We start from the raw sequence: 21,979 nt of genomic DNA on the forward strand, positions 1-21,979 counted from the left end.
CACTGCATGTGCCATTTGTTTGGGTTTCCAATAACGCGCATTTGGGAACACGCATAAAGTCTGACGCGCTTTGTGTTTCATGCGAAGTGCTGCTCTGTTATTATTTACATGAATGGAGCTCTGCAGCTCGGTTAACAAACTCCATTTTAGGTTCCTTATAATGTTTGTCTTTGAATGCAACGTGCATCATTTCACCAGATTCATAGTGGTTGTTGCATTTCTATTGTAAAGAAGTAGGCAAATATTAAAGATTAAGTAGGCAATTGATTAAAACAAGGATTTTATCATGTTCTAAAGTGTAACAACAACAATCACCAGGCCATTGGCGCCCTCTGCAGGCATTTATTGTAAAAAGTAATGTACATAAGTTGATTATATTTATATTATGCACATTAATTATTTTAACAGAGTTGTTAAATAAAACCAAATGATTACTTGCTTTTGATACTTTATTTGAACCAATTATTCACGCATTATTATATGCAATTATTATGCATTTTAAGTCATTTGAAAGGCTGATATTCACATAGGTCTATTTTTATTACCTAAATAAATAAATAAACCGATGTGTATCGCCACACCGCTAATAAAATGTCATTTCTCAACAACAAAATTGTGGCCAGTGAAAATGCTGAGTGGCGGGTAACTTTGGAAAACCACTAGCTACAGTGGCTGGTGAGCAACAAACGTTAATGTCAAGCCCTGTATACTCACACACACACACACACACACACACACACACACAATACAGTTGTGGTCAGAATTATTGATGCCCCTGGTACATATGATAAAAAAAAAATCTGTATAAATAAATCTGCATTGTTTATACTTTCATTAAAAAAATGCACAAAATTTTAACCTTTCATTGAAGTAAAAGAATTAAAAGTGGGGGGAAACTCACATTATGAAATAAATGTTTGTCTTTAGAACACGTTGGCCCACAATTATAGGCACCCCTAGAATTATGAGTAAAATATCTCTGAAGTATATTCCCATTATATTACCTTTTTTTTTTTTTTTAGCACACCAGGGTGACTAGAAAAATGAAATTGTCTAGCTGTGACTTCTTGGTTCACAGGAATATAAATATGAGGAAACACAAAAGATTACCTAAATCCATCATAATTAGTAAAACCAAAGAATACAGTTCTGATGTGCAGCAAAAGATTGTTGAGCTTCACAAAATAGAAAGTGGCTGTAAGAAAATAGCTAAAATTTAAAATTCCCATTTCCACCGTCAGGGCAATAATTAAGAAGTTCCAATCAACTAAAGATGTTCGAATCTGCCTGGAAGGTAGTTCCAAGTCAGTTTTATCACCGTTCTGTATGCTGTTTTCATTGAAGCGCACATACACATACGTCACTCGCACACAGTGTGCTGCGCCTGAGCACATACACACAAACATTCAGGAGCACAGAAACTTATCAACTTATCAATAGAGAGATAGAAGCTGAACAGACGCAGGTACGAATCTCTCTCTCTCTCTCTCTCTCTCTCTCTCTCTCTCTCGATAATTAATTCAAATAAATGCTATAATTCATTCATTCAAATAAATGTAATCTTACGCACTACTTTATCTGTGTGCCTGACTCAAAGCGGACAGAATGCTAGATCTAACAAGCCTTCTGCTCAAATATTGTGCTGCAAACATCAATAACAGCTTTAAGTTGTCAATGCTGGCAAATGTGCATGGTATAAGCAGAGTATTCCACGGCTAGCTGTGCATTAAATTATTTTAATGCACTTCGCGTCGGGCGGTTCTCCGCTTAGTGTTGGACGGTTCTTTGCCTCCACGTCGTGCTTTAAAATCGTTTAATGCACAGCTAGCCGTGGATTATCCCTTGCTTAATGGATGGCGAGGAGGAAAGTTTGAGTTGCCAAAGACTCTCCCAGGTTCACAGATGGAGAATTGCAGAGAATTGAGTCTTGGGGTAAGAAAGCCTAAAAAAAAATCAAACAACCCCTACATCACCACATGTTGTTTGGGATGTTTTCAAGAAAAGTCCTCCTCGCTCATCCAAAAACAAACTCCAGCATATTCAATTCATTTCAAAAGATACCTTGTTCTATAGTCAGATGAAACAAAAGAAATTTGATTTTTGGGAGCAAATCCACCACAAAGGTTTGTTGCAAACAAGGATAAAAAGTACCCCATATCCACAGTTAATTATACTGCTGGATCTTTAATGTTGTGGGCCTATTTTTTTGCTAGAGGTCTTGGACATCTTGTTCAGATGCCTGGCATTATGGATTCTAGTAAATACCAACAGATAACTAGGCCTCTGCTAGAAATCTTATAATGGGCAGTGGTTGGATTGATCCAAAACCAACATCAAAGTCAACACAAAAATGTGACACTGAGCACAAAATGAAGCTTCTGCCATGGCTGTCCCAGTCCTGTGACCTGAACCCTATAGAAAATGAGTAGGCTGAACTGAAGAGAAGAAGCACCAACATGGATCTGGGAATCTGAAGGATCTGAGGAATGGTCTCTGATCTCTTGTCAGGTGTTCTCCAAACTCATCAGGCATTATTGGAGAAAACTCAGAGCTGTTATCTTGGCATTAGCCAACTTAGCATTGTGCTCTTCATGATACACAGCAGTGCAAAGGTTACAAATGAAAAACTGCTTTTGTAGTCTATGTCTTATTGTTTACAATACATATACAAAATACTATTATTACTATTTATGGGAAGTAATGTGTTGGATACTTAAACACTGAAGCATTAAAACAAAATTATGAGTAAAAACCACTGAAAACAGATTGAGTAACAATAACAAAATACAAATAAATCGTCCCACTTTATATTTTATTTTATCGGGGTGAAGTGATAAAAAAAAAATCTGCAGCTGCCCTCCTAATTTCCGTGTTTTTGTGTGTGGCAGAGGTTATAGGCTGGTTTGTCATGTGTGTGTGTGTTTTTTTTTTTTTTTTTTTTAAACTTTCATTTGAAAATAGTGTTGTTTGCTGGGTTAGTTCATGTGGACGCATGATTCTCTGTAAAACTCTGTTTTCCCCCCTCCACCTGTAGGCTGCGCCTGACTTTCAGGAGACTAGGCCACGCAATTATGTTCTGTCCGCCAGTGCATCTGCGGTAAGAAGGCTGTAGACCCTTAGCATTAGAAGTCTTCCCCCCACACTCTCTCTGTTTCTTTCTCTCTCTTTCTACAATACCCTTATTTGTATATATTTCCCCACTGATATTTGCACCAAACCTTTTAAATTTAGATTAGCAGGATGTCCTCCAACAGTCCGTTCTTTAATGTGGGTGGTATAACACTGTACTGTTGTTTTGGATGAAAAGCATTAGCTAAAGCAATAAATTAATGAATAAATAAGTCTCCCTGATAACACCTAACAGCTTTGAGCTTTCCATCGTCCCATCATCTCTTACTTTTTCATTCCACGCAGTGGGATAGTGAAGTTGGTGATTCATATCTGAGTGACAGAGAAAAGGTTGTATGAACTTGAATCAGAAGTGAAGCCTTAAGTTAGAGTACACCTCTTAGAGTAGACATGCAATAGTTATTGTGTGTCTCGTCAGCACAGCTCAGTGATGGTAGCATCTCCTTTCAAGACTTGTCAAAGATGTTAACCCATTGTTTAAAAACTAGTCCTGCTTTTTTCTCTGTCAGTGTTGTGCATTTACCCCAGTAACATTGTCTTATTTACGTCTCCCGTCTTACAGTGTTGTGTGTCTGTGTGCCTTTCCCCGTGTGACTGATTAATGTTTTGGCAACAGGAGATGCAATACATGTGTATTCAGTTGATTAGCCCTAGTAATACATAATAGTGGGTTGTAGTTTGTGTGTCCTTTTATATATATTATATACATTACAGCTCAAAAGTTTAGACACAGCTACTCACTCTTTACTAAATGTGGGAAATCATTAAGCTGTTAACTGTTTAAAAAAAAAAGATACTTTTTTTTTTTTAAAGAAAAATTATATTCAAATTATAATTTATACAGTGAAGACTGTGCAGTGTTTATTAACTGCACAGATACAGAAATTATTCAATTATTATTTAATTTCTGTATATTTTCCAGTTAGACCTACCTGATCTTAAAAGGTATTGGTCAAAAAACACGAAAACAATCACTTTTTTTGTGTACATTGTAGCAGGGCAGGTAAAAATCAGAACCGACCCTGGGCCAGTAGAAAAAACCCTTTGTGCTGAGTTCTGAATTATTAAAGGCACAGCTAAATGTGTCATTTATTACAATGGGTTTATGTGAAGATAGATTTAAGTTCACTTAAAAGTCGTTTTTTTAAAGCTAACTAAATGTAAAAAATTATAGCTTTTAATTAAACTGTAATGTTGAATGGCTATAATTAATGGACAAAATGTAAGGAAAAAATCCATTTAATAGAGACAATGAGAAAATATTAAAATGTTTATTTTTAATCGATTGACAGCACTAATATATACAGTATATGTACATACATACATACACTGTAAAAAAATTCTAACCCTCCCAAATAAAAAATTTCAAGTGACCGATAACATCTACATTTTTCAATTGGCCCAAGTGAAATGCTTGTTGCAATAGTCTGTTAACATTGGCTCAATGAGAAATAATACGTCAGACTAATTGAAAAATTTAGATGTTATCGGTCACTTGAAATTTTTGACTTGGGGATGTAATTTTTTTTTACTGTGTACACATACAAATATATTTTGGGTTTTATTTCAATAAGTATTTAAGAAGCATATTCAGCTTCAAGCATGTCCAAACTTTTGACTGGTCCTGTAATATAGTTTGCATTTGTTGCTTTGAAATCATACTGATGTCATGTTATTGCAGAAGTCAAAACATGAAAACCCCCTGCGATGAACATTTGCAGTCGAATGTGGGGGGAAAATACCTTGCTTTTATTCTTTCACTTGTATTTAAAAAATGTCTGATTACATTAGACTGTCTCTTTTTTTGATGTTACTTAAATTTAACCTATGAATTTTAGTCAGTATTTTTTTTCACAATGGGTCTATAGTTGTTAAGTTATGTTGTCATCACTGTTCTTCTTTCGTTGTTATGCTGCATGTTCCAGCTCTGGAGTGAGGAAGTTGATAAAGTGAGTATTGGGCATCTGAAGATTGTCTGTTTTTAGACATGTCTTTGTTCGCTTTAGTTCTCAGGGAACAATAAATCACTGCGTATTAATTTATGTAATAATTGTTTGTATATGTGTATAATGATAGTCTTCTGCATATATTTCCATCTGTACACAAATCTATACATCTGTCGATTTTCTTATAAACAATAATGATTTAAGACTTTGCTGAATATATAGATATATAGAAATATAAAGCAGTAGGAATAATAATGTGCTCTGTAAAAATGTTAAGAAGAGTAAAAAAAAAAAAAAAAAAAAAACGGTCAAGGCAACATGATCATGATTTATGATTATGAGTGGATACATTTGTATTTGTTATGCTACCTTTTCCCAAAAGAGACATTTTTCTTACAGCAGATGCAGAATTCAGTCATGTTATTCCTAAATGCATTACAATCACCAACAATTCATGAATGGTGTAAATGAGGGAGAGGCGAGCAGTTAGAGCACATGACGAGCAGATGTTGAGCCATGCGTGTCATGTGAGAGATGTGGGTTGTTGTGGTTGACACATTCCGTTTGCCCTCGGTCCCCCTATGATTTCCTGTCCTCTCTCTACTGTCTCTTTCAAAAAGTGGCAAAAAGCTCAAAAATAATATATTTTTTAAAGATTCATAAAAATATGAAATATATCATCTATCACAAAAGTGATATTGTTGCCGAGTACTTTTTTTCTTCTATAAAACAAGGAAGAAAAACGGAACTAGAGGTTAGTTGTCTGGACAGGAAGAAACAGTTAAAAAACAAATCCAAGTTGGCTAGACAGAGTAGTTGATGTAAGTGGGTAATGTGTCCTGTGATTTTTTTTATTTTTTTATTTTTTTATGTTTGTTTGTGTGTGTTTGTGTCTCCACCAGGCAGAGCATGAGCTGCGTGTGGCTCAGACTGAGTTTGACAGGCAGGCAGAGGTGACACGCCTCCTGCTGGAGGGCATCAGCAGCACACATGTGAGTATCTGTGCTTCTCACACTCGCACTACTGTTCATTTTAAACATTGCGCAAACAGAATAAATTGCAATGGCAGTGTTAGTTAGTTAGGCAATTGAGAGAGCAGAACAATCCACCATACAGTCACACTTCATCCATACAATACAATACAAAACAAAACATTTCCAAATGGCATAAATCAGTCATTTCACAATTCTAATATTAGACTATATCTACAGTACACCTAAGATATGTAAGGGATAATGTACATCCAGCCGGTTGTTCTCACAAAATACAGTCTTGCCACTTATTACACAGCATTTCGCCACATAAATACTAATGGAGAGAAGAGATATTAATTTCAGATTAAACCATTTTAAAATCGTACTTGTTTGTATCTTATAATCCAACAATGTACAAAACAATAGTCACAAAATGGCAGCAGCTGTGTTTGTATGAAACGAGAGAGCGAGGCCATGATACTGGATGGCATAATTAAATAACTCTACACAAAATATTGATTTGACTGAGTTTTAATATTTTATTAACTCACCAAATGCAAAACGTCCACAAAGAAAAAAACATTCCTAGCAAGCGTATAGCGCTGTTGACTTCAGTAACCCGGATGAGCCTGTTTTCAGAGGTTGTTATCTGGGAATAACTTACCGCTGGATGGCGCGATTGACCAAACAGAATCAAGTATTCCACAGAGCCGCATAATAATGCACAATACCTAACTCATTGCACATCTACCCTCACCCACACACCAATAATTACCTATTGTTCAATAATTTAAGTGATGTTGGAATTAGAGAGAATATATACCTTTTCAACAGGGTGGTACTCTATATCTCCTACCCGAGGGCATCAGCTCATATTCCTTATAAAGAAAATGGCTTGGATCACCAATCATTTTTAAGGCTCTGCTTCTTTACAGACCTCTCAAAAAATCTCCTGAAGAGAAGATCTAACCACATTTTGAAGTTGTGACCTAATTTTAATGGACAAGTTGCCAAAACTTAACAGTAGTTTACAAAACCATTTAAAAGTTTGGGGTCTTTAATGAATACTTTTAATCAGCAAGAAATTAAAAGTGACATACCTGTAGAAAAAGTGACAGTGAAGACAAAATGTTACTAAAGATTTCTTCCAAATAAGGCTGTTCTTTTGAACTTTACATTCATCAAAGAATACTGAAAAAAAAAAAAAAATTGTATCAGTCTCCACAAAAATATTAAGCACAGCTGTTTTGAACATTGATAATAAATTTTTCTTGAGCACCAAATCAGAATTTTAGAATGATTTAATATACTTAATTTTAATTACATTTTAAAATATATTCAAATAGCAAATGTTATTTTAAATTGTAATATTACGTGTTTTAACTGTATTTTTTATCAAATAATTGCAGCCTTGTTGAGCGTAAGAGACAAAAACATTTAAAAAATCTTACCTCAAACTTTGAATGTGTCTTTCAATTAAGGACATAAGGAAAGAGACTATTTCAAATAGATTTTCTATTGCAGGTGAACCACTTGCGTTGTCTGCATGAATTTGTGGAGGCACAGGCTGCTTATTACATACAGTGTCACAAGCACATGCAGGACCTTCAGAAAGAGCTGAGCAGGTGAGAACTTCAGTTAATCACTGCAAATTGCAAACAACAAACAAACAGTTTGGTAGTTTACTTTAGTTCACATTAGTCTATTCTTGAAATGGATAGATGTGACAAAATCAAGTATTAGTAACACGGGGTTTATCCCACACATTCCCTTTTTAGCAACTGGTTTCTAGTAAAGAAAATCACAAGACTTCTTGAAATCAACTGTTTTTTTTCTGCTTTTTCTTTTCTCTGTTCTCAGTGCAAACGGAGATACGTGAGTAGGTTTTTTTTTTTTTTTTCTCATCACGCTGAAAAAGGAAGAGAGTTTACAGACTAAATTTAAAGGGATAGTTCATTCAAAAATGAAAATTCTGTCATCATTTACCCTCATGTCATTCCAAACCCATAAGACTGTTGTTAATCTTTTTTTAAATCAGTTTTTACCATATGTGTGTGTTTATATGTGAATAAGAGCCTAAATGAAATCTGTCTGATTTTTAATCTGTGCTTCCAGGTTTCCTAATGCCTTTGCTGTGAATGCCTCCACATCAGGGGTGTCGACAGGCCCTTCTCCCCTTTCCACTGCAACTCTACCTGGGGCTTCTTCACCTAGTCGTCCCCCAAACCCCTCCAATGCCCTTGAGTCCAGCACCCTGAAGATTGAGGAGGTGAAGCCTCCCGCCACTGGCACTCGCAAGGCCAAAGTGCTGTATGACTATGATGCTGCAGATACAAGTGAACTTTCCCTTCTCTCTGATGAGGTAGGGCATGATCGAAATCGGTTTTCCCTCCTTAACAGTCATTAACATTCATTATATGTGACCCTGGATCACAAAACCAGTCACAAATAGCACAGGTATATGTGTGGCAATAGCCAACAATACATTGTAGGGGTCATTGTACGATTTTTCTTTTATGCCAAAAATCATTAGGATATTAAGTAAAGATCATGTTCCATGAAGATATTTGGTAAATTTCCTACCATAAATATATAAAACATTTATTTTTGTAAGTGAATGCAGCACAATCGCGAACATAAATGGACAACTTTTAAGGCGATTTTCTCAATGTTTTTTAATTTTTTTATTGCACCCTCAGATTCCAGATTTTCAAATAGTTGTATCTCGGCCAAATATTGTCCTATCCTAACAAATCATAGATCAATGGAAAGCAAAAAATGTACCCATGTGACTGGTTTTGTGGTCCAGTGATTTTTCGTAAGTTTAGTATGTAATGTAGTGAGAATTTGTTTTAATGGAATCTGCGTAGCCATTTAATTTTGAATAAATTTAAATATTAATAAATAATTATACATAATATTAGTAATTATATAAATTTTATTTGTGTAGCTATTTAATTTTAAATAAATACAAATATTAATAAATAATTATACATAATATAAATAATTATATAAATTGTATTATAATTGTTTATAATTGAATTATTATAAAATAAATTATACAAATGTATTTTATTTTCTAACCCTACTATTGTTTTTATAAATTACTTTCTTTTTTAGCTTTCTACATTGTTACTTTGTGATTTTTTTTTTTTTTTTTTCTTGCCTACTGTGGTCAATTTAAAAGTGAGTTTGTTTACAGTCCCTGTGACATTGCCTTGTGTTTAAAGAATTGGGCTGGTAAAAAATGATTTCAAACTTAGCATAATTTAATGAAAAATGCTATGGTAAACACCTGTTAATTGGTTAACAGTAAGTTCCCTCTTGATACGGTTCACTCTAAGCCTGATTGAACCACGTCTGTGCACTTGCACAGACAAATGGCAAACAGGTGGCGCCGCCTGCCTATATAAATATGGCGCTGAATTCCATATCGTCAGAATCTTTCTCCTTCAGCGCAAAGATCACCTCCTCGCTGACTCAGAAGAAGCCTTCCTGCTCGCTGTGGAAGAGCCCTAGTCTCGCGTAGTCAGACCTTCTGACGATAGAAGGTCTGGACTCTATCGCAGCTTTCATTGGTCAAGGACTGCCCAAGAGGTCATTTGACTGACATGTAACATAACCAATCAGAGTTCGTTTTGTTCTGCGACATGTTTAGGGGCTTGAAAATGTCCCTGCGATAACAGACCGGTGTGCATCTCTTAATTATTAATTCAAGAAAGTTGTGGCAGTTTACTGCAACAATGGAGCCGCGAATTTCACATACTTTTGAAAATCCAGCGTTTAGTTGATCCTGGTAAGCGCTGGCGTTCTTCTTCCATGAAGGAGTTTGTTGTCATGACTTCTGAGGCTGAGACTAGAAGAGCCCCAGCAGCAGATTATCAGTGCTGACTGCAATTGAAGCTGAGAACGGCACTTCTCCCCTGCAGCTATTAGGCGAGACTGATTCAGGAGCTTGAGAGGAGTTAACAGCAGGGCATCACTGAATGCATCACGCTCCCCATTCCCTGATGCTCTTCTCCTGCAAAGACCAGTGCCCTTGTTTAGTGTGTGTGGTTTGGTCTCTTTTTCAGGGTTCCAAGAAGGAATTTGCCAGTGACACTATGTCATTGGGAGTATCTGATGCGGATGAGTGGTCGAACTCCATGGAGGACTCCTCTCCCTGCGGCCTGAGGAGCCAGCTGATGTCAGCCCTGGTCTGGACGCCAAACGCATCTGTGTCCTGACCAAGGCTGATAAAGAGCTCGACTTGGAGTGGTCATCCCCCAGAAGAGCCTGCCTGCAGCCGCCGCCTCAACTAGTGGTTCCTGCCAGCAGGCCCCCCACCAGAGACCTGACCCATTCTCTCAAGAAATGACAAACTTACTAAGTCGCAACGTGCCCCAGACTCGGCCCGTGTCCACTCTTCAGCTTGGACCCATTTGAGGCCGTTGCCATGCATTTATGCCTGCCCACTGCCCTGGGATGGAAAACCCAAGGCTGTTCACCCCTCTAAGCCATGCAAGACCACATCTGCTTTAACGACCTGAGTCTACTCCATGGCTGGTCAAGCTCCTCATGACTCTCCACATGATAGCGGTCCTTCAAGTGTTCCAGGCCAAGCTCGGCCGAGCTGCGCAGGGCAACCGACCTCGCCTTGCACGCTACCAAGACAACGGACTTTGCAATCAGCCCTACATAGGCCAGTTTGGTGGTTCTCAAATGCCATTTCTGGTTGAATTTAACAGATCAAGGACACAGACAAAACAGCTTTCCTCGACTCCCCAGTTTCTCCCATGAGCATGTTTGGCTCCGTGGTGGATGGCTTCTCCGAATGCTTCACTGTGTCCCACTATGTCCCCCGGTCTGGCCATTTCCAGTAATCAGAGCAGCTTTTTGTGTGCTTCGGAGGCCACACTAAGGGGCTGCCAGTTACGAAGCAAAGACTATCTCGCTGGATAGTGGATGCGCTAGCGCTGGCTTACGCCTCCTTGTCTTTACAGTGCCCTATTAGAGTGAAAGCCCACTCCATCATGGGAATGGCTTCCTCCTGGGCATGGTCTAGCTGAGTGTCCATCTGTGACATCTGCACGACGGTCGGCTGGTCTTTGGCGTTCCTGCCCTTCAGGTACGGATCCTATCCGCTTAAACCAGTCTAGGACCTCCGTGGGTCTCCGTAGGACCTCCGTCTAGTCTGCTTAGGGCTTTATGCCCCATGGTGGGCATGCCCCAAGGGCTTCTGCCTTGTGGTCTGAGCCTAACTATCTTGGATGAATTCTTGCCTCAGCCTGGGTATTTTCCACTCTAGTGTTGGCCCATGAATAGCCATTTAAGGGCCCTTGACCTTGAAGGACTGGGCTCGCTGGATGGGCTTCCAATCTGCATTTGTAGCACTGCGCAATTGGATTGTGTTCCCCTTAGCGTCATCAACTGACGCAGTGCAAGTGAACTGTATCGAAAGGGAATGTCTCAGTTACTCACGTAACCTCGGTTCCCTGAGATAACAGGAACGAGCATTGCGTAGCTGGCCGTGCTCCTTGCACTTGCACAGTCGATGCTTGGTGCGTTCAGCGATTGACTTATGGCACCGCCCGTTTTGGTTGGCTGAAATGCAATTTGTCTGTGCAAGTGCATAGCGTCAGCAACTGACATGATGCTTGTTCCCATTATCTCAGGGAACTTACGTTACGTGAGTAACTCTATACAGTGATATTTAAATTCATTCATTTTGCAGACACTTTTATCCACAGCAACTTACAAATGAGGAATACAGTGAGCGATTCATCGTGAAGAGATATTGTTCAAGTTTTAGACATTGCTTAGAGTACATTTACATTTAGTCATTTAGCAGACGCTTTTGTCCAAAGCGACTTACAAATTAGGACTAAATTAAGCAAGTCATCGTGAAGAGGCAAAAAACAACGCAAGAAGTGCTCAAAATACGAAGTTCAGGCATTGGTCAGAGTAGCATAAGCCCGATAAGCGAGGATTTAAAGGAAAAGGAAAGATATTTATTTATTTATTTATTTATTTATTTTTATTATGAGGTTAAGTGCTCACGGAAGAGATGGATTTTCAGCTGTCTTTTGAATGTTGTCAGGGATTCTGCATTCCGGATGAGGGTGGGGAGATCATTCCACCAGCATGGAACTGTGAATGAGAATGTTCTGGAAAGTGATTTTGTGGCTTTCTGTGATGGAACCACGAGACGTCGCTCGTTGACCGATCGTAGGCTTCTGGTAGGGATGTAGACTCGTAGGAGTGAGTGAAAGTAGGAGGGAGCTAAGCCTGTGATAGATCTGTAAGCAAGCGTCAATGCCTTGAACTTGATGCGAGCAGCGAGAGGTAGCCAGTGCAGAGAGATGAACAGAGGAGTGACGTGGGCCCTTTCGTTGAAGACAAGATGAGCTGCAGCATTCTGAATCATTTGTAGAGGTTTAGTTGCACATGATGGAAGTCCAGCCAGAAGAGCATTGCAGTAGTCAAGCCTAGAGATGACCAGGGCCTGGACGAGAAGTTGTGTTGCATGCTCAGTTATGAAAGGCCTGATCTTCCTGATGTTGTACAGTGCAAAAACCTGCATGATCGAGCTGTCTTTGAAATGTGATCTGTGAAGGTCAGCTGGTCATCAAATGTTACTCCAAGATTTCTGACCGACCTTGATGGGGTGATTGATGATGAATCTAGCTGGATAGTGAAGTCATGTTGTAGAGTCGGATTGGCAGGGAGGGCGAGAAGCTCAGTCTTTGCAAGGTTGAGCTGCAGGTGATGTTCCTTCATCCATGTCGAGATGTCCGCCAGACAGCTTGAGATCCGTGCAGCTACTGTGGGATCATCTGGTTGAAATGAGAGGAAGAGCTGTGTGTCATCAGCATAGCAGTGGTAGGAGAAACCATGTGCCTGTATGATGTGTCCCAGTGATGTGGTGTAGATGGAGAAGTCCAAGAACTGAACCCTGAGGAACCCCTGTGATCAGTTGATATGTTTTGGATACCTCGCCTCTCCATGCGACCCTGAAGGACCTATCTGTGAGATAGGACTCGAAGCAGTGGAGGGAAGTTTCTGTGATGCCCAGTGATGAGAGGGTGAACATAAGGATCTGATGATTCACAGTGTCGAAGGCAGCAGACAGATCCAGGAGAATGAGAACTGAGGATTTGGAAGCAGCTTTTGCGATCTGTAGGGCTTCTGTGACCGACAGTAATGCAGTCTCAGTTGAATGCCCTTTCTTGAAGCCGGATTGGTTGACATCCAGCTGGTTGTTCAGAGACAAGAAGGATGTTACTTGGTTGAAAACAGCTCTTTCAAGTGTTTTCGCAGTGAATGGTAGGAGAGAGATAGGTCTGTAATTCTCTGCAAGTGATGTGTTTAATGTTGGTTTTTTAAGCAGTGGAGTTACCCGAGCCTGCTTGAATGCAGTAGGGAAAGTGCCAGTATGGAGGGATTAGTTGATGATGTGTGTGAGTGCTGGTAGAAGTGTGGGAGAGATGGCTTGTAGAAGGTGTGAGGGGATGGGGTCTAGAGGGCAGGTGGTAGGATGACTGGAGAGGAGAAGTTTAGATACTTCTTCCTCAGTTAGCGGAGAGAAGGAGGAGAGAGGGCAGTTAAAGAGGAGGCAGGTGGTGGGGGAGGTGGACAGAGGAGAGAGTTGAATTTCTTGAAGAGTGATCGTGGAGTGAGAATAGTGATCGAAGAGTGAGAGTAGCATAAGTTAGAATAGGGAGGGATTCAAGGAAAGTGAAAGCATAGATTTAAAAAAAAAAAAAGATTTTAAGTGCTCACAAAAGAGATGAGTTTTTAGCTGTCTTTTGAATGTTGTCAAGGATTCTGCATTCCAGATTAAGGTGGGGAGATCATTCCACCAGCAAGAAACAGTGAACAAAAATGTTCTGGAGAGTGATTTTGTGCCTCTCTGCAATGGTACCACGAGCTGTTGCTCATTTACCGATCATTGGCTTCTGGTAAGGATGTAGACTCGTAAGAACGGATGGAAGCAGGCCCGGGGTGGGTAATCGGGAGAATTCCCGGGGGGCCGCTTAACTTTTGGGCCAGTTCGAGGATTCTTTTTTTTTTTTCACATTTGTCACGTTAGTTACATTAGGCTACACACGTTCCGCATTCTGACACCGCAGCCGCAGCGCGCAGCCTCTGAATGGGTTGTACCATGTGAGGGAGTTCTCCCCTCCCCTCCTATAGAGTTGGTTGGGTCCATAGCCCGTCTTTTCCAAAACGTTTTCTCAGGAGTAGGCTACCGCGGCACCGCCGCCGCCTACCGATAGCTGGGCCGGCCCTACCGTAACGGTACGCGTCAGGGAGGATGGATGGGAGGAAGAGGCCAGGAGGTATGGAAGCTTGTTTCCGCCACAAAATAAAACATTTTAAAAGATAATTGCGACTTTTTATCTCACATTGCGAGTTTACATCTCTTTACATGATTTCTCAGAATTGCGAGATATAAAGTCAGAATTGCGTGAAACAAAGTCAGAATTGCAAGATATAAAGTCAGAATTGTGTGAAATAAAGTCGCAATTGCTTCTAAAGTCTAAGTGAATTATTATTTAACCTTTTACATTATTTGTTGAACCATGGTATTAATACAAACTACACAATAGTAAGAGCTGAACTGTTGCTTCATTTATCCAATTTGGAAAAAGTGCTAATTTGGAATTGTACCATGGAAAAAGTGGGCCGGTTTTGGGCCTGAAACTCCCGGGCTGAAAAGTGGCCCCACTCCGGCCCTGGATGGAAGTAGGAGGGTGCTGAGCCTGTGGTAGATCTGTAAGCTTGAACCTTGAACTTGATGCGAGCAGCAAGTGCAAGAGAGATAAAGAGAGGTGTAACGTGGGCACTTTTGGGATCGTTGAAGACAAGACGTGCTGCAGTGTTCTGAATCATTTGTAGAGGTTTGATTGCACATGATGGAGGTCCAGCCAAAAGAGAATTGCAGTAATCAAGCCTAGAAATTACCAGGGCTATATTGATATATTTCTCGTATGGTTTAATTTTACAGTTTTTGGAAGTGAAAAACTATCAGCCATCTCATAATTTACAGTGAAAAAAAACAAACATAAATTGACATTCCCTGTGCTTTTTAATGGTTCTTTATTATAAAGGTAAAATGCATTTTAGTACTTTAGTAAGTTGGTATTTGTTACGGTGACGTTCTGGGAACCTCTTTTCCGAAAATTTCACAGATTTCTTTTTCTTTTCTTTTTTTACAGTGTAAAGGTTGTAATTTTGAACTCTGTCAGGAATTATCAATCTCTGTTGTTCCCTCATGGAAGGCTGCCAGACAGTTTCATATGATTCAGCCTCACTGATTTATCTGAACTTGACGTACGACTATGAAACTCAATCCTCAAAAGACGTCAAAGGGGTTTTTGCAAATGTTATTTGTTAACACACGTCTGAATGCTTCGGGAGGACTGTCGCCATTGCAACACAGTCAGCCGTCAGCAAAGTGTATTCTTGATTTTTCTTTCTCTCTGTTTCTTTCTGTTCTTCTGTAGCTGATTACGGTGTACACAGTGCCCGGAATGGACCCGGACTGGCTTATTGGAGAGCGAGGCAACCAGAAAGGCAAAGTGCCTGTCACATACTTGGAGCTCCTAAGCTAGACGCCTCATCTTCTCCACAAATGCAAAGTCACACTCAATTATGCATGAACAAATACGCAAGCACTCCTGAACACTGAATTTACCTGGTTTCGTACTATTTAGTTCTTTTTCTTTTCTTTTTTTACATCTAGGTCTGTCTTGTTCTGATGTTACTGTGCAGAAATATGGATTATTATTTTTTAGGCCCTAGTTCTGTGTGTATGTTGTTTCACTTGAACACAATCCTGAATAAGGCATTTCTTAAAATAACTGATTTTATTTGTGACTGCTAGATTTCTATGAATCTTTCTTCCCCTCAAAGTGAAGAAAACAAACCGAAAAGCTTTGTGTTTGAGCTGGATGGAAGTGTGTGTGTGTGTGTGATCATGTTCTGAAGACACTAAACATCTAGACTTTGCTTCTTTGCATGTCGTCTCACTCATCAAGCTTATATGGTGGTTTTGGTTTGATATCAGTGTGTTTGATTCCGAAAGAGGCATTTTTGTGTTTTGTCAATGATTGACAAGATTGTAAAGGTATTAGGTGTGGTTATGATGTACAGTATGTGGTTTACTGTGATCTGTTCATATTCAAAAAAATTTTTTTATTTACCCTCATTAGTACTTGTTCACATTCACATCTGCTTAGTCAGTACCTTCCCACCTTTGTCTTGGTGTTCTGTGCTTGTTCCAAAAAGCAATGCATATTGAATGGATACAATTTGAATATCTAATAAAGAGAGTTTTACTGGGTCTTGATCTAGATGTTGTCTAATGGGGGTGGTCGTGTCCAATATTTAATGGTCAGATGCTATTAAAAAATGTGTGGTTTTTAATTCTCACTCTGTTAGTGTTTGCCAAAAATACAGATCTTGCAATGTGAGCCTTCATCATGCGTGTAAATTTACATCACTACTGCACTGACAAGTTGGTGTGGCAGTTTGGAAACAAAATGCAGTGATTGGGAAAGCTTGTTTTTCCAAAACAAACTTGACTCACCTCAGTCAAGATAAGTCTTGTGTAGAGAAGATTCCAAAATTCCTGGAATTTTCTCTATAAAACTCACAACATGATTTTAGCATACACTACCAGTCAAAAGTTTTGGATCGGTAAGATTTTGAATGTTCTCTTCTGCTCACCTAGGCTGCATTTATTTTATTAAAAATACAATAAAAACAGTAATTTTTTTAAAAATATTATGACAATTTAAAATAACTTTTCTGTTTTAATATATTTTAAAATGTAATTTATTCCTCTGATCAAAGCTGAATTGAGGTGAGTGCTGTGTATGTAAAAAAGAAAAAAAGATTTGATGTGAATGGATGTACTTTTATCTGCTTCAAATTTAGTTTTTAACAATATATTTATAAATCAACATTTAAAGTGTCTAGTGGTGCAAATGTTTTAAAAGTTTGGTTGTTGAAAACTATGAATTCACAATCAGATGATTTCTTGTCTGCTACTTAGAAGTCAATTAAAAAAGGAACTTGCACCAACTGTTAAACAACAAAGGTTGTTGTGCTGAAAAGATCAGTTACATTTATACTATGATATTTGTTATAGTTCACAGTGCTGAGTATTGAGTGCTGTTGATGCTTTGTATGAGGTGAAGCGTGTAGTTGTCAGTAAACAGTAAACACCAAGAAGTTGTAAGGATGTTTTTGTAGTTATACACAATATACAATTATGTGTCTGTTCCTGCAGCCAATGTTGATGTAAATGTTGTTTCCTTGGGATTGTGTTGTGGTCCACGGTTTTCAATCTATCTCTAATGCCGGGGACACACTTAACAACTAGCTGAAACATTCTAAGACTAAACTGAACACACTTACAATTCATTGTGTCTCAATTCAGGGGCTGCATTCTTTGAAGTGAGCGGCCAACGCAGCCTTAGCCGTTTGAGTCATGTCAAGTCAAAATGTATTTCTATAGCACATTTAAAAGCAACAGAGTTGCACCAAAGTGGTGTACAATAAATCATTGAGCACATAAAAAGAGAGCATAAAACGAAACCATGCAGCATACAAAATATAAACACATTAAACAAAATAGGCCTACAATAAAAAGTACCTTTAACTAATCTAATCTAATCTAATCAAAAGCCAGAGAGAACCAATAAGATTTAAGAGCTGATTTAAAACTGGCTAATGAAGGAGCAGACCTCACATTTAAGGGCAGACTGTTCCAAAGTTTAGGTGCTGCAGAAGAGAAGGCTCGAGCACCCTTAGGCCACATCCACACGAAGCCAGAGCTTTCCCTATCCGATGTTTTTTTTTTTTGTTGTTGTTTTTTTAAATCCGTAAACACGGCGTCGTCTCAAGAAATATCTGCGTACACATGAAACCACTGAAACCGACTCAAAACGATATAGTATACATGCCAGACCAGTATGTGGCGCTGTAATTGTGCCACAGACATACACTAAAAACGGAGAAGAAGACTTAAAGCATGCGCATAAACCTTGCGCACTGTATACAACAATAATAGTAGGCACAGTAGCCTCTTTTGTTCTTTTTTTTATCAAGAACTTTATTGAACAATATGAACAACCATAAATGGCCTGGTGCAAAATATGAGTCACGATATTCGATAGTTAGCGGACGCATAAAGCTTGCCACAAAGAACCGGCAAAAGTAATCATTATGAATGTGTCAAATATAGCAAGGAGACATTTTAATTGTTTATTAATAAACTAGTGTTTTCTGTGTCAGTCTCGGCTAAAGATGTTGACGATGCTGACTCGCCAACTTCGCAGTATTGTGAACGTGCCTATAGAGAGAAATGCACATTTCATACGGATTAGGCTACATAAGAGAGTTGCTTGTTTCTTTTCGTTTTGAATTGTTTTGTTTAAAAGTGGACATTTCAAGCTTTCTATAAATATATTTCTGAGTTTCGGTTCATTTATGAGACGAGCTCAGTTCACGAGCAATGCAAGTTATATCGCGCCGGTGCCTCAATCCATGTCCTGATTAAATTGTCTGCTATATTCTTATTTATTAAATCCAGGCAATTGGTTGATGAAACATTGATTAAAATTAAGATACAATTTATACAAAACGAAATTCACTTTAAAGAAATCTGAATGCGCATCTTATGATTACATGCTGTTCACTTTTCATATAATCAATAGATCAAATAAAAAAATAACATATTATTTACACATAGCCTAAATATGTAAATTTTCTTTAATGGCTACAACACGTAGGCCTACAGTACAGAGAAATTTAATGTCAGAGTGGAATTTGAGTGAACGCCGTTTTACCGGTGATCATGAGGGGCAGGGTGCGTTTTTTTAATAACAGTTAGCGTAGCGTTGGACTCTTGACTTTTTAGTATAAAATTTTCTCTAGCTGCTATAATTGTGTGATTATAAATCACATTTGTTGTGGCAAAAAAGCCATGAGAAAATTTAGATCAGGTGATGATGATGATGATATCATCATGTAATTGCCTGAATCCCTGATCTTATTCAGTGTCTAATGTTTTGATTATATAGGACTTGTGTTTTTAATGTTGTTTTATAATAGAAGACAATTGATTTTATAGCATGAGAGCAATGTTGCTTAAATAATATAAAGGATTTTCAAAACATTTAGTGCATTAAACTTTTTCCTCTACATTATTACTTAGCCATCAAGAATCAGTGTATGACTCTCAACAATGGTGACAATCAATGAAATGCTTCAGCTGCAGTGCATGCTGGGTACCACCAATCAAAACTCACCCATATCTCCCAGCATGCATTGCGGCTTTAATAAATTATGCAGCTGGAGTTGATCTGATTATCTGGATATTTTGTTTGATTGTCACCATTGTTGAGATTCATATGCTGTTTCTTGATGTCTGTGTGTGTCTAAGTAGTGCTATAGATGAAAGGTTTTTGTGCACTAAATAGTTTTTAAAAATCAAGTATATTTTTTGATAAACAACACTGTTAGACATGCTGTAGAATCAAATGACTTCTATTATGAATAAAACAATGTTAAAACCACAAGTCCAATACAAAGCATTAGATACTGAATAAGATCAGGGATTCAGGCAATTACATGATGTAAATAACAATCATAATCAGTCAATAAACAGCCAACATCACCCGATCTCATTTTCTCATGGCTTTTTTAGCTACAACAATTGTGCTTTATAAACACACATTTATAACAGCCAGAGAAAAGTTTAATTTAAAGAGTCAAGGGTCAAGAGCACAACTAAAGCAAACACTAACCACCATCATGGTGACTTTAAAATACAAAATATTATTTCTTTAAACCGGAAATTAAATAAAGTAAATCTGGTTAGTTTTAAGTGAAGCTGGTAATAAGTGTACGGCCATGCATTTCACCTTTTTGTTTGGTTTATTCCAACCAAAATTCAACGACTGCCCAACGTTGGAGCCTGACGTCAAACAAACATTGGATTTAGACGTCAACCCGACTTTCATTTTCAACCAAAATCCAACGTCTGACCGATGTTGTAGTCTATATCCTGTGCCTGCTGGGCATCTATTTGACATCAGGATGCCATGATGTTGATGTCATTTTAATGCTATTTTAATATCATTCAATATTCACACATGCAAAATACATAGACCTAGGTCTACAACTTTCAAGATCATTCAGGCTAGGTCTTTTAGATGTTGAAAATGAGTCACATTGATTTACAATGAGTAATAAATATACTTGTTTCAGACATTTCAGACATTGTTTTGACATAAATTTCACATCAATTTAACGTCTTGTATCCTGACATCAAATCAACATCGATTTAATGTCAATGATATTGACCTGAGATGTAGGGACCAGAAAAAAACATGTCAGATTGATACCTTTGTTAGGCATCTTTACAACCACAAGGAAATAATTACAAAATATAATGAAAATATGCATATTCATGCATGTCATACATGGTGGTCAAAATCTTGACTATTTGTTGATGTCAAATTGACGTCAAGGTGCCCGCTGGGAGAGGGAGCACGTCCAAAGGATAAAAACTGTCAGTTTTAGTTTTAGCGGATAGCGCGACGAAGGTTGTCCCAATTCGAAGGTCCTTCGAAAGCTCCTTCGAAATCCAGCCTGCAAATGCGTCCTTCTTTTCCCGTGAAATGCAGGATACATCAGATGGATCCTTCACAGCCTTGCCCACCCCAGAATTCATTGCGTGCCGGAGACGACAGATTTTTTTTTTTTTTTTTTTTTAAGAAAAATTGCCAGATTACACTTTTATGTGTATAGTCTGTTTTATGTACTGTTATTTTAAAATTTTGCTTTGTTTTTCTTATCTTAAACGTAACTTATCTTGTAAATACTTGTAAAAAGTACTGTAAGTAAAAATGTATAGAACAATTTATTTTGTTTCATTTACAAATTAATTGATATGACAAAAATAAATGTACAGAATACTTTAACTTGCATAACAAAAATGAATAAAACTATTTATTTCTCATTTACAAATTTTAACTTGCATTACAGAAATAAACAATGTACAGAAATCATTTTTTTGTTTCATTTACAAATTTTTATTTAACCAAAATTGTATTTATCAACCAATCTGTCAAGAAGAGAAAACAATCTGTCCATTTTCTCCCTGCTCTCCTGTGATATCCTCTCCTAACCCCTTGTCTCTAAAACATCATGTCCTCCCTAATTAGCTCAATCAGCTCATCCTCTCGGTCTTGTTTTCTCTTGGCTGGTGCTGGTCCTGGTTTCTCCTCATCCTGATCATCTGCTGCTGAACTTGGCCCTTGTGTGTTCTCAGGGATGGAGGCCACAGCCACAGCATTAACTCCATGACACTGTGTCGAAGTTCCACTTCAAAAGGAAACTATGCGTTTTTGTTCATTTGAACAATACATTCCAGCAGTTATTTTTTAGATCGATACTGCTACAGTATTATCACTTATCGCTTAATTAACTTTGTTAACATGTTAGAGCACTGAATGCATGTAAATGCAATAAAGTTATCTGACACCACTTGTGAAAATGTTTCAGGTTTGCAGTTTTCTCATTTAATACAGTACAACCCTTTTACAGTTTTTCTCAATTGCTAAAATACTAAAACCCATTGGCTGAACAAAGTTCTCAGTTGCCTGAACTCATTTAGCTAACTGCGCAGTCTGTTGTCAATACCTTAAACCATTTCACATGGTAAAACACAGTTTGCAGATCTCACTTAGACATTTCAGCAAAACTCTAAACACATTCTCATTCTCAAAACACATTCTGCACTCTAATGCACACGTCATCCATACTGGTAAACACAAGTGGCAACAGTCAAATACAAATAGAGAACACATGTCATTGATTGAACACAACCACTCAAAATTGATTTAACCTGTTTCAAATGATTCCCAAAGACAA

At 38.1% G+C, this 21,979-nt stretch overlaps 1 protein-coding gene across 3 annotated transcripts in view; it reads left to right on the top strand.

The window, feature by feature from the left end:
- The window catches only part of sh3glb2b (SH3-domain GRB2-like endophilin B2b), a 30,598-nt gene extending 14,222 nt beyond the window's left edge, over positions 1-16,376 (top strand). The window contains exons 6-12 of one of the 3 annotated variants that reach the window (XM_084414075.1): positions 3,035-3,097; positions 5,055-5,078; positions 5,978-6,067; positions 7,574-7,674; positions 7,910-7,924; positions 8,165-8,411; positions 15,538-16,376. In XM_084414075.1, coding sequence (XP_084270201.1) covers positions 3,035-3,097; positions 5,055-5,078; positions 5,978-6,067; positions 7,574-7,674; positions 7,910-7,924; positions 8,165-8,411; positions 15,538-15,645 — 648 coding nt within the window. In that variant the 3' untranslated portion in view covers positions 15,646-16,376. The remainder of the gene's footprint in view (positions 1-3,034; positions 3,098-5,054; positions 5,079-5,977; positions 6,068-7,573; positions 7,675-7,909; positions 7,925-8,164; positions 8,412-15,537) is intronic. The other 2 variants (XM_084414076.1, XM_084414077.1) reach the window with 2 other exon arrangements.
- The last annotated feature ends 5,603 nt before the right edge of the window (positions 16,377-21,979 follow it).

This window comes from Rutilus rutilus, assembly GCF_951802725.1.
Source record: "Rutilus rutilus genome assembly, chromosome: 7".
NCBI classification, from domain to species: Eukaryota; Metazoa; Chordata; class Actinopteri; order Cypriniformes; family Leuciscidae; genus Rutilus; species Rutilus rutilus.